Source organism: Diadema antillarum, unplaced genomic scaffold (assembly GCF_040938485.1).
Source record: "Diadema antillarum isolate AM-2024a unplaced genomic scaffold, OU_Dant_1.0 scf00000217, whole genome shotgun sequence".
NCBI lineage: Eukaryota > Metazoa > Echinodermata > Echinoidea > Diadematoida > Diadematidae > Diadema > Diadema antillarum.
Genome location: NW_027271106.1, coordinates 575,001 through 588,069, shown reverse-complemented (window position 1 = coordinate 588,069; position 13,069 = coordinate 575,001). Strand labels below are relative to the sequence as shown.

General features: G+C 40.0%; 1 protein-coding gene across 1 annotated transcript in view; it reads right to left on the bottom strand.

The window, feature by feature from the left end:
• LOC139724497 (polypeptide N-acetylgalactosaminyltransferase 2-like) overlaps positions 1-13,069 on the bottom strand; it is a 124,720-nt gene that overhangs the window by 3,161 nt on the left and 108,490 nt on the right. Inside the window, exons 9-12 of the mRNA XM_071635632.1 lie at positions 11,514-11,640; positions 3,381-3,473; positions 2,259-2,342; positions 583-709 (exon numbers count right to left, since the gene is read on the bottom strand). Of these exons, the coding sequence (XP_071491733.1) occupies positions 583-709; positions 2,259-2,342; positions 3,381-3,473; positions 11,514-11,640 (431 nt within the window). The remainder of the gene's footprint in view (positions 1-582; positions 710-2,258; positions 2,343-3,380; positions 3,474-11,513; positions 11,641-13,069) is intronic.

The window sequence follows — 13,069 nt, the reverse complement described above, 5'->3', positions numbered from 1 at the left end:
TGGTTAAGTAGAATGTGCATAGATTATCCCCTGGTGAGCATTCTTGGGTTGACTTTAACTCTGAATGACTCAGCACTTTTTGCAGTCACCAACTTTACTTATCAGTCTCAAGTCATTCATGACTCATAGACATGTACGGTTAGCTTATAGGCTGCCTAAGGAATGTACAACATATTGTTCATAAATTATGACGAGCACAAGTCTGTCTAGACAGCTATGAATTAACAAGAACAGAAATGATATAAATGACAAAGCAATGTCGCAACAATATTGCCCTCACAATTAATCCATAAGAGACGTATACTAAACACTTCAAAAGGCTGCTGAAGAGAAAAGATTTGTCAGGCTCCAGACTGCAAATGTGACAAAAATATGACTGAAATAAATCATCGAACCACCTTATGTAACAAACGACGGATGAGATCTATAATTGACCTGTGTTCTTCATTTCTCTGTAGTCTATCATGACTATGATTATGTTCTTTGAGCATAGCCATCTTGCTAGCTGGTTATGTAAAGGCATAATGAGCAGGATTAGCTCTGAGATTACCCCTGAGAGTGCATTGACCCCTCTTAGCTTACCTGATTTCCCCCGCTGTTGTGGCACTCATAGAGTCCTAGCGTGCCCTGGTGTACATGGCCTAATGTGTCCATACACATTGCACCTTGCTGAATGGAGCCAAACGCTACATCCTGCTTATCGGGGACTCTGGGAAGCAACAGTGAAGAAGAAGGAAATGAAATAAAAGAAAGAAAAACATAAGTCATCAAGGAAGATTTTTTTATTTTGTTGGGGGGGGGGAGATGTAGCTTCACTTATTATGTTAGCCCTTGGGCACTGTCTCGCCGGTTCACGTAGACGCCACCACAAATATTACAGTGGCATCACTTTGGTCTGTATCAAAACTTGACAGAAAGGAAAAAACAAACAAAACAAAACAAAACAACAAAGTGAAAGTCTAATTGTGTGACAGCCAGCTTCCTTGATGTGCCTGTGATTGGCGCAAGGTTTCTTCTATCTGCACGGGTGACAACCTAATTGTCTCTAGCAAAACATTACAGGGTATGGGGGGCTGGGAGGAGGTTCTGAGCCAAAATTGGCAACTTTTATTCAAGATATACCGACTTCTCACGAGATGATAATGTTCAATTCACAGTCGTGATGAAGACACCAGCATTCCAAATTGAACCTTTTTGTTACTGCACAGCAAGATATTATGAAATTTTTTGCAAACTGGAGCCAACAGCCTTTTTTGTGGAATGAAATTTTCACGAATTGCCATTGGCATTCAAAACATATAGTGCAGACAAGAACTTTGCGTGCATTATTTCGCAAATCATGATTCTCTCAAAATTCGCAAACATCCATCCTTTTACAGTACACAGTAAATGACAGATGCTTGAGGAGACTAAAGGCAATGATATACAAAGACAATGATTCCTTTGTTTCTTATTATCATACACAGGGGTTTGAGGAAATGTTTTTGATGCACACTTTTATCACAAGCACAAATTACCACAGCAAAATACTACTATTACCAGTGATCATAAACAAGTGCATCAAAAACAACATTTATCAAACGGCCCCACACTTGCAGGTAGCTGATACCTGACAAAGTAGAGCTTAGAATCATGTTATTTCTTATGCTTTGTTGTTGTTGTTGTTATTGTTTTCTTCAGTCACTGGCACCACATTGTCGTTAGAACTGAAGTCAGGTCAAACAGATCTGGGTGAAAGATCAGCAACTCATCCTCACCCACAACTTGCCCTCAATGCAGACACTACCCCATTGATTATATGCAGTGCCCAAGAGTCTGCACATTTGCACAGACTCACACGTCACTGAAGAGAAATCAATGGAACTCGGATGCTTCACCTCTTCAACCAAAATTTTGTCAAAGATTTTGTGTTCTTTCTCTTTTTTTCCCCCTTTTTTTTGTCATGTAAAATAATTGTTGAAGTTCTTGCTAGATTTGCGGATGATGGAATGCTTTTACAGGTGCACTAGAACAGCATCAAATCTCTCCCCAACCCCCAACCCCCAACCCCCCATACACACACACACACACACACATGCAGAGCATTCAAGCAAAGCAAAATTTAATTTGTAATTGAAAAAAGCATTGGCAATGAAGATGCTTAGACTCTGCCTACATCAAAATATGAACGTAATCCCCATTCACCTCCCCCTCCAACTCCCTTCGCCCCTCACCCAAATCCAACGGCATCAATTTCTTCACGGTTTGGGGGTCCTCACCTTAATTCTGGATAAACGTTTTCAAGGTACCACTTGAAAGGCTTGCACCTCAGCCTTTCTCTCAGCTCCAGTCTACCTTGGATACTGTGAAGGAAAGAAAGACAGAGAGAAAGCGAGAAAAGACAGAAAAAAATAGTGATCGCAATCACGGACTCTTGAATTGAGTTCGATGGAAGATATTGACTTAAATTGTCACCTCTCTCCTCCAGAACCAGCCTGATTGGGGGGTAAAAATAGCATCAAGAATGGATTATTGACGGCAGAGCAGCAGACAGGCATTAGCTCCTCCTAGAACAGAGTGAAGACTGAATGCCTTTCTGTCACTAAAGGCTGACAAATACACCTGAGCCATGTTTTTGCGTACAGAAGTAAGCGGCTATCATTTAGCGGTAGCTAGGTAAAAAGCAATAGGCTGCATCAAAGCATTTGGATCACCATTTTGATAGTGTAACTGGTAACACTAAAAACAACTCCCCAACACACTGAGAAAGAGACATACAAATCTGGCTTCAAATCCCATCAAGAAATGGATACTACAAGGTTAAAAGAAGTGAGCACTTTTCTCTCAGTTATCACAAATTTGTCAAAAAATGGAACTTTGTATGAATCATATCACTAGAAAAAGCATAAATCTCAAAGAAATATATAAAGATCTACACATAAGTATAAAATATGCACATGCAAAATCAACAATGATAAAAACACCATGCATGTCTGATTATCTTATGTCTTATGAAATCTCGATTTCATGTTGAGCCATACCAATGAGAAAGAGTAAATGTCTTCATTACTCACACATCACTCTGATAACTGATAAAAGCCTAGACACAACATCTTATGAAGCTTAACCGATCGCACTGAGGAATTTAAAATAGTTGTCCTAAATCTAGATCTCATTTTATGTTACATAGCCACTGCAACTGACAGAGATACAGGAGCAGCCGCTGCCTGCCTTGCAAACAGTCTAATTAGTATCCAGTCAGCTGTCAGCATATGTGATACTCATTGCCATGATAATTGCAATTATTGCCAATTACTGTAATTTATGACAATTACGAGCCTCTTCATACATCAAAGGGCACACTTCCAATTATTGCTGACATTCAGCGCATAGGGTCTTACTTTCCATAAGGTACATTTCTGGCAGAAGGCACGGCAGCATAATAAAATTCTCTAAATTCGTCCATCCACACTTCAGCGGCTCTTCTCGTGTTCCTGCACATGTAAATGAAAAGTACAAACACATTTATCACTGCAATGCATCGCACAGAGCATTTTGACAGAGTTAAATATCACAGTTGCTACCATATATCATCTCTCACGAAAGCGCCTTCATATGGCTAGAAGTGACTTCATGTTTTAAGTGCCCTCTGGTGATTTTACTTATTTTCTCTTTTGACATATGAGCAAACAAATGCATGGTGTCTGTAGCATCATATGCATGAATCCTAATATTTGTATTGCTATCAAAAGAGATTGAGTTCATGTCTACAATGAGTACATTTTCTTCGACGTCAAAATGGTACTCTTGTAGAGAAAAACATATAAAGTGAGAGAAAATGGTGGGCATGACATATATCTTCAAGATTTAAGTAACTCATTGATGATCTGGCAGGTCTCCTGATTTTTTTTCCTAAGGCCTATAAATGATGAATGAATAGTGAAAATATCATAGAGCAAACAAATTTAGATATCTTTTAAATGTATATATCCTCATTTGATCTTGAGACCTGCACTTTGAAATGAAAATGAGAGAAAAAAGTCAACATGAGTACGACTGTCATGGAAACGACACAAATTTGACACGAATATGACATCATGATACTTCAGATATTGAGCTGGTGCCCTATCACACTCCTAATTCAGAGGGAAGGGAATAAATCATAGTTGCTGAAGACTTATAGTACTTCAGAAGTGGCAATAACTTTTTTTTTCAAAAATACAACGTCCAAGTTTAGAAATTTGTATATCCATACAGCTGTACATGATAAGAGTCTGGGTGCAATAGCTGTTTTTATGTAGCTCTGTTTTGATAATGTTATCTAAAAGCAGGTTCTTGAAGAGGAATTTGGGGTAAAGTATATGTGGGATACTATCATGACCAATGATTTCAGAAACACTGAAATTTGTTTATTATATAACAGTCACTACTTTGGTCATATTTCAGCGACTTTTTGGTGATCATCTGCCTGCCTACTCCTTTCAACATTTATGCAAGAAGCAAAGTGTAAGGAAGGTGACATGAAAACATGGGCAAAATGGAAAATCTGTATGCCACAGTACTGTGGCATGCTACTCTGTTTTGGAGAAACATTTCTACCATTAGCTATTTTATAATGCGCAGAATGGTCCACAACTTAAAATTTTAGCGTGTTGCAAGCTCTGAATGTGAGAATATTGAGGAAACTCATGGGCACATAGTGCACAATATTTCACGACTTATTCCGTTCGATGTTCTCTCTTGAGGTTTGCCTACAAATTTTCTAAGGACAGTAGTTTTATTTTTCTCAAGTTTGGCACAGGCTTTTCACATGTCTTATTACATTTTATTTTGAGCTTGTCATCAATTCTTGAAGATGTTGCATAGCATGCTTAATTGCTGGCTTTTGAGGATGTTGCACAAAAATTTGAGCATGGTGCAGCAACATGCTCAAACCCCTTGTGGACACCCTGAATACAATTTTCAAACCTTAAAGGTCCAGTTTACCTTTGGGAGCAATGATTTTAAAAATGTAAAAAAACATCACATTTGATGGATATGTGTAGGTCTGTTGTATCACAAAACATCCTACCATATGAAATTTTTGCAATAAAGCCTAAAATATCAGGAGATATCAATATTTTTCTCAATAAACCATAACTGTAGACGGTTTAGTCTGGAAGCATTCTTATCATAACTATTGTTCACATTTTGTGTATTTAACAATACTTAACATCGATTATACGGATTCAAATTTTTACATTGGTAGTTTCAATCCCTAACTCACATTTTAGAACTATTTTGAAGCACTAATGCTGGGTTTTTGTTTCATCTGCAAATTGTAAATCATGCCTTTAAACTACAAATTACATGTATTCATCAAAAGAGCAAATGGAGACACAGGGCGAGACACTTGTCGTGGTGAAGCACTACAGTGAAGCCTGTGTGACACACAGGCAATACTGTAAAACCAGAAGGATTCACGTGCATGAAATCTCTGCAAATTTTGCAAGGAGCCAAGACAGGCGGGAATAAAATGCTCACAAAAGTTTCTGTCTGTACACAACGCACTAAATGCCAGTCACAAATTCGTGAAAGTCTTATGCTGCGAAAAATGCTGTCAGCTCCGATATGCAAAAGTTTCAGGGTGTGAATGTTTGTGGTTTTTAATACATTATGAGAACTATGTAGAGAGTAAAGAGGTATAACCGAGAGCTTTGCTAAACATAACAGCTGATGATATATGGCATGTCCCTTAAGAGACTCATTTACAAAGTTATGATGAAGGTCTAATGCAGAAATACCCTGATGTGCAGGCAAGGAGATGAATCATCCATCAATTGTGCAACAATCTGAGGCTCAGGCTAAAGGCAATCTCTACAGCAGCCATATCACTCGGGGAGAAATGTCAAAATTGTGATGATCTACTGATTTCCAATTGCCAATTTGGATGGGGGGGGGGGGGGGGAGAGAATGCAGCTTGATTTATAACTTAATCAAGACAATTTGAAAGTCTTGGAATAGAAGGCTAGCACGTTTCAGATCGATGAGTTAATCTGCAGTTCTCCATCTGCACCCACGGTGCCTCAGCGAATATGACCTATGACCCCCTGCACATGAGGGCATGCCATTTTGCGACTGTCAACGCAAACAATGGGAACTGGCAGGCATACAGCAGAATGTCTGCTGGAATGAAAGTACACTGAGAGGCTTGTTCCCCCCTGGAGAAGGCTGCATTGCAGCAGGAGGCACCTGTGGGTCTGCACGGAAACACTGAGTGATTTCAGACTTACAGATGCAATTGTTTAAAATCATGTTCAGAAATGGGCTCCAAGATAATGAGGTTATTTTCATCAGTTTGGAAGCACATTGAACCATAGATGCTCCTCCCAATTGGTTCCCCTAATTACATTTGGCAAACCGTGGTCTGGCCGTGTTTTCCAATCGATTCTGGGAGCAAGTCTGAAATCTGAATCGCTTGACCTCTAAAGTACATTGGAGGAGGCAGAGCTACATGTAGGCTTGATTTCCGTTTCACTTCTGCCAGTAAAGCACGCACTCTGGGTATGTTTGTGTGGTGCATGCGTGTTCGTACAGACTCTTGCACGCATGTGTACTGGGAGCTGCCAGTTTGATTGACAGGCAACGTGGCTTCCGACAGTTTCATTTTACGCAATATCATTGGCGGTTTGCGCTAGCATTTGAAACACTCCTGTGTCTCTCTCTCTAAAAAAAAAAGCTTGTTAAAACTGTGCGATCATAAACAAGAATATTCCTAGTCTGAAACCCTTCACTGCGTGCTATCAGGATGTAAGCTTCCATCAGAAACCCTCCTACTCCAGTTTATAGGGTGTACCTTTGCCATTCTATATAAAACTGAGTAGCCAGAGAAGCTCAAGGAGTAGTCGGGGTATGAAAGACAAGAAAGAAAAAGAAAAAGAAAAAAAAATGATGCTAGTGCCCTTCCAGTGGAAATGGTAAATGACATTTCTGAAACCGTCTCACCATGTATGATAATTCATGCCTGTGCTAACATCAGTATCCTCACAACAGTCCTTAGCATGCAGGCTGGGCACAACTTCCTTTTCAGATGTCATAACTGCTAATGCCCCAGTCACATATAAACACGGATGCTCAAGGATCTACACAGTGATCCGGGGAGATCCGGGATTTTGGTATGATTGTACACACGGTATCAACACGGCAGCTACACGGATAAGGCCGGAAGAGCGCGGCGTCTACACGGACAAACACGGCATCTACACGGATCAACACGGCAGCTACACGGCAGCCACACAAACCACCCCGGATTGCTCTGCCAACACGGCAATCCCCAGATGACGCCGGATGTTTTTGACCTCCAAAAGTTGCTGTGTTGGCCTCCCGGCGTCAACACGGATCTCTCCCCGGATCAGATCCCAGGTGGTCCGGGGTGATCCGGGATGTCTATGTGACTGGGGCATTAGCCTGTCTGCTTGAGAGTGGTCACAGTCCATACCCATAAAATTCTATCTGCCCCCTTGCAAATAATGGAGGCAGGAGAAGAGAATTCTCACCAAGGGACAAATACTGTAAAAGTGGAAATTTTCATGGTGTTGAAATTTTCGCACATTTCGCACAACCAAAAAATAGCATGAAAATAAAAGCACGTACATATTTTTGCTTGCCTTATGTACAAGTAGTTGATGTCTTGATTCCACGGAATTAAAAGCACGCGAAACTCTTCTTACCCTGCTGAGTGCGAAAATATCCACTTTTACAAAATATCAATTCTACAGCAGCACTGCTATTCCAAGCTACCAATAAAATCTTATGCAGCAAACTCACCAACGGTTACTACTCAAACAGATGTATACTATTGACTGCCACTGGTAGCATGCAAAATACCTCAAGAATGCACAATATGCAGTTAGCTTTGGTATTTTTTTAAAATGGACTACCTGGTATATTTACTTTCCCAGTGGCTAACAAATTACAAAAATATATCAGACTGAAGAATGGCAGGGTACTTTAAAGTGGAAATTTTCGCGGTGTTGAAATTTTCGCGCATTTCGCGCAACCAGAAAACTGCCGTGAAAATAAAAATACGCGAATAGTTTTGCTTGCCATTACATTGTATTATGTTCCAGTAGTTAGTGTCTTGATTCCACGGTATTAAAAACGCGCGAAACTCTTCTAACCCCGCCGAACGTGAAAAATTAGTCACGCGGATATATCCACTTTTACAGTAATACAGTGGGTGGTGTCCGAAGCTCTGTAGCAGTAATGGAAATTTGTGCCAAAACGTGGCACAATACAAGCTCAGCAAAGACACTGTTCAAAACCTCTTCACAGACCTCTTCAGAGCCCTGTGCAATTCAGTTGATGGATTGAGGACTCGGCTTGTTTCAGCTGAGATGTAAACCTATCTCTTTTGTCTATCAGGAAGGATTACCATGTATCCCCATTCATCATCATAATCGTGTAGCCGACTAAGGCCATTTTCACACCGGTCGAGGAACAAAATTGCACCACTAAATTACAATTAGGATTACAATCATCATTCATACACACGACTGAGACAGGTTTAACGGCTTTTCCAGTTTTAATTTTAGAGTAAGGAGAGGAGGTGTGGCTTCTTCGCAAGTTCCCATCAATCACTCTTAAAGCCTTATAATCGTTGCGAGTGGTTTGTGCGGCATGGAGACGAATGCAACACGCTGCCTCCCCCATTCTGTATCAAATGTAGTGACACGAATGAGAATATTGCTGGCTCAATGGGTCAGCGAACAACACTCTAGACTACATATCTCCTGACCCAAAATGGCTGTCTGAGCCACGAGAGCTTCCGAATGGATGCACACTCTCAGTGCCCATGCGCATGAAGAGAGGCCAAAAGAGCCACGCGTTTTCTGGCCTCTCTCCTCCAATCACTGCAGCTCGCGGTCACAATGTTTGTATATGATGCGTACACACACATGCACACACACACACACGTGTCTCAGTGGCAGCACTGTCCCACACGTTTATGGATATAGCACCGAGTCTGGCATTGCGCAATTGCATGCAACAAACTTCGGCCGTTCGGGAGTTTACGTACCATTGGGGATGACGATTGTCTGACTTTAAGCGGCATGCAGCACATGCTTTGACTGCAGTGTGGGGATTTCACGAGTACAGTTTTTCTGCGGAAGTGGTTGACAGGTCACTGTAAACTTTGCCCCCCAAAACATGATTGGAGGCCAATCCGTACACATGACTGTTTTGTTCAGTAATTCTGGAAAATCGTGATTGGAAAACACCTATGGACTGTCACTGAACTCACTACTACAGTGTGTCTCTAAAAAAAGTAAACCCAACTTCAACAGCAAATTTTCAGAAAACTATAAAATATTTGCACATTATTTTTTCATGGTTAGATAGTTTCATAAGTCCTCTATCCAATGATACCACGTAGGTTATGTAATTCTCATGCATGACTGAGCATGATTCAACTTAGTAAATGGGTGTGAAATCATCACTGTGGCAAGTTATTTCTTGCTATTGTCATGCATTCAGGGCATATTTGAAGTTAAATTTTTGTCACATGTTAGGCCTATGATTACATAACAACTTCAGCAAAGGTTGCTCCTGACACATTCACACTTCACATGCTTTCCAAACATGGTACAGTTGAGCAGAGAGTATTCCTGGTAACTCGATAACAGGAAACAAGAAGTTTCGTGGAAGTTCAAGAGGCTTTTCGGGTGCAGTTCCCCGACAGGCAGCCTCCAACAAAAAGAGCCATCTGGTACAATGTGAAAAAGTATGCTGATCACAGAACTTGCCACAGTGAGGATTTCACACCCATTCACTAAGTTGAATCATGCTCAGTCATGCATGAGAGTTACATAACCTACGTGGTATCATTGGATAGAGGACTTATTGGACTATCTAACCATGAAAAAATAATGTGCAAATATTTTATAGTTTTCTGAAAATTTGCCGTTGAAGTTGGGTTTACTTTTTTTAGAGACACCCTGTAGAATTACAACCCAAACTACCCTCTGTAATTCCAGTTTGCATACACTAGGCCAAAATGCGTCATTTGAATCATGATTCTTCTCATCATGATTGTATTGATACATCATTAGAATCGCGATTCAAATTACTCATTCTCGGTACATGTGAAAACAGCCTTGGATGTGCTTATGAATGCCCAAACTACTATGCACACATAGCATTGTGAGATGAGATATATATTCTTGGAAATGCAGGCAAATGACCACATACCGACATCATCAACAGTCACGGCATATTACTTGAGAGAAAATAAAAAGGCTAGTCAAAGTGACAAAAATGCTAATGATACTGAAAAATAATTTTTGCTTTTTATGGTTTTTATAGACTGAAACAATAGAATTTTAATCTACTGCAATATGAGCCTCTGGCAATGTAGTATGTGCTAAATTTTGAGTGTTTTTCAAAGCAGAAAGATACTGCAATCTTGGATTTTCATCGTTTGTACTGATGGATTCTCCTGTCAAGAGTACAAGAAACAACAACTGGGCAAAATATAACGCAGGCATGATCGATGAGAGAGTAAGAAGAAATCAAAATGAGTTCTGTGGATATTTCACGAGAAGCTAGAGTTTTTCTTTTTTCTTTCATCTTGTTGTTGTTGTTGTTGTTGTTGTTTTTTTTTGGGGGGGGGAACCCAGTCTCATGTTTATTGTTCCTCAAGCTTCATACATTACCAAACGCGGCAGAAAAGATTTCTGAGGTCAAATGATAGCAGGCATCAGCCACGGCACTACCCCAAGAGTATGACATTATTGCTCTCGGCTGAATCTGGTATACGATGACAGACTGGGAAGGTGTTCACAATGATGCATGTATTCCGCACTAGCAGCAAACTCATCCACAAATTTTGTGAGGAAATGTGAAATGTGATCGTAAGCGAATTGAAAAGTATTTTTGTATGTTTCAGGCAAGGGACTGCAGCTGCAGTGCAAAAAAAAACAAAACACACACACCAAAAAACCACCAAAAAACCCAAAAAAAATCATGAGTCAAGTAAACAATGGGGAAGCAATTTACCTTAGCAAAATCAAATGCCATGTTACATGAATGTTATGTTGTGTAGTTATTTCTCTTTTTTCCCCTTAATCTGTCTCCTTTTTTTGTCGTTGCTTACAACAGCGAATCAATTAGCTAATGAACTGCGTGTTCACTCATCCCATACACACATAATCAATCAAATCATTCAGTATTCATGATATCAGAATCTGTATTATATCAATTCATCGACCATGTATTTTATTAAGAGTAGGCCTATGAAAAGCAAGCAGCTCTATTCATAATGCTACTCTGCACGCTAATACTACAACTGCTGCTACTCACTTTTAATACCACTAAATACTACTACAGAAATAAACACATAAATTAATCAACTTTAAATGACAAGTTATGACGTCACCACAGCTCACATTCGTCCTGAAGTCTTTTCTGTTTTGAGCTAAGGGTCTGGATAGCACACAGCTCTTGAGATACCACAGTGGGAGTTGTTTTGTGGGTGCATTCCCCGTGCGGCTTACCTCGCAAACACATTGCCGCTGCCCCCTGGGAAGGTGTATGGATGCTGTTTTCGGAAGACATGCCCCACCCGGCTGCAGGGGATGATCTCGAGGCTGCCCCCGCACTGCCACACTCGGAAAGAAATTTCTGGGGAGACAAATACATTGAATGAGTGAACGAATAGTGACAATGATGATAATGATGATTCAGATGGTTCAGATGTTGCTGATGACGGTAAATGCTTATGATAAAAGTAAATACTATCATCAACATCATCCTCTTGACAATATTAATAATACACATTGCATTTGGAGAGAGGACTTATAGGTTAGACGTCTTCATTTGCTGAGCACGGTAAATGGTCTGGAAAAGATAATTATTGACTTAATAAGGCAGAAAAGAGAGAGAGAGAGAGAGAGAGAGAGAGAAAATTGTCATCTCGTTATCATGTTACATTAGTTGTATCAGAAAGTTGGCAGATCCATAGCTCACTCTGGCATGCATATTTGAGATGGAAGGAATGCAATTGTTTTAAATCGTGATGGCACACTCATTATGTTGATTGGGAGCTAAACAAGTTTGATGCACTTTTGTATTATGCTGTTCTTGTCATTTTTTCCATCAGGGCGGTATGTACACATTGGTATCGTACTGTTTACACCATGGAGCTAACACTTCTGGTCTATACCAGAGGTGTTATTGTCTACAAACATCCTGACAACATCTGGACTGTTACATCTGCAGTCTGTATAGAAGGTGAATTCTTATATCATTAAAGTGCGAGGTAAGTCATAAAAAAAAACAATAATATGGACGGATTTTTGCATCCTGATAGATCAGATGGCTTTGTGTGTGTGTCAGTGTCTACACACAGAAATCAATCGTGTCGTGAAAATTGATTTTTGAAAACCATAAACTTTGGGGGTGTGTGTGAAGAAGCCTGATAAAGACTGGAAAAAAAAAGTTCACTGCCAAGAGAGTCATAACCCTTTCCTCCATCCTCTTGATGGCGTTGCATATCACTGAAATATCCTCCACCTTCTCCTCCTTCTCCCCTCCTTGTTGCACTCCCTTTAAAGGGACTGTACAGTACTGGTTGAGGTGGGGTTTCTTGTTTTGAACATTCATAAGTGAGATAATGAGAAACCTCTTATGAAATATGAAAGAGCATGCAATTTTAAAAAGGATTCAACGTTTATTTGATGAAAATTGGTTTTCAAATGGCTGAGATATCCAAAAAAAGTGATAATAATAAAAGGCGACAGGTCACGCCTTTAATTAGGATCTCTTTGTTTCACCTTGTTTTTGGATATCTCAGCTATTTCAAAACCGATTTTCATCAAATAAACTTTTGATACCCCTTAGAATTGCATGCTCTTTGACATCTAATAGACTGGTTTGTGAATATCTCATAAAACATTAAAAGCTAAATCCTCATCTCAACCAGAACTGTACACATCCTTTAACTTCAGCCAGTCTTTCCCTTCCAACCCCTACCCCTTCCTACCCTTACCCCTTGTGTCTGAGATTGACAGAGAAGGGAGAAAGAAAGATTGAGGAGGAAATTTAGACCCTT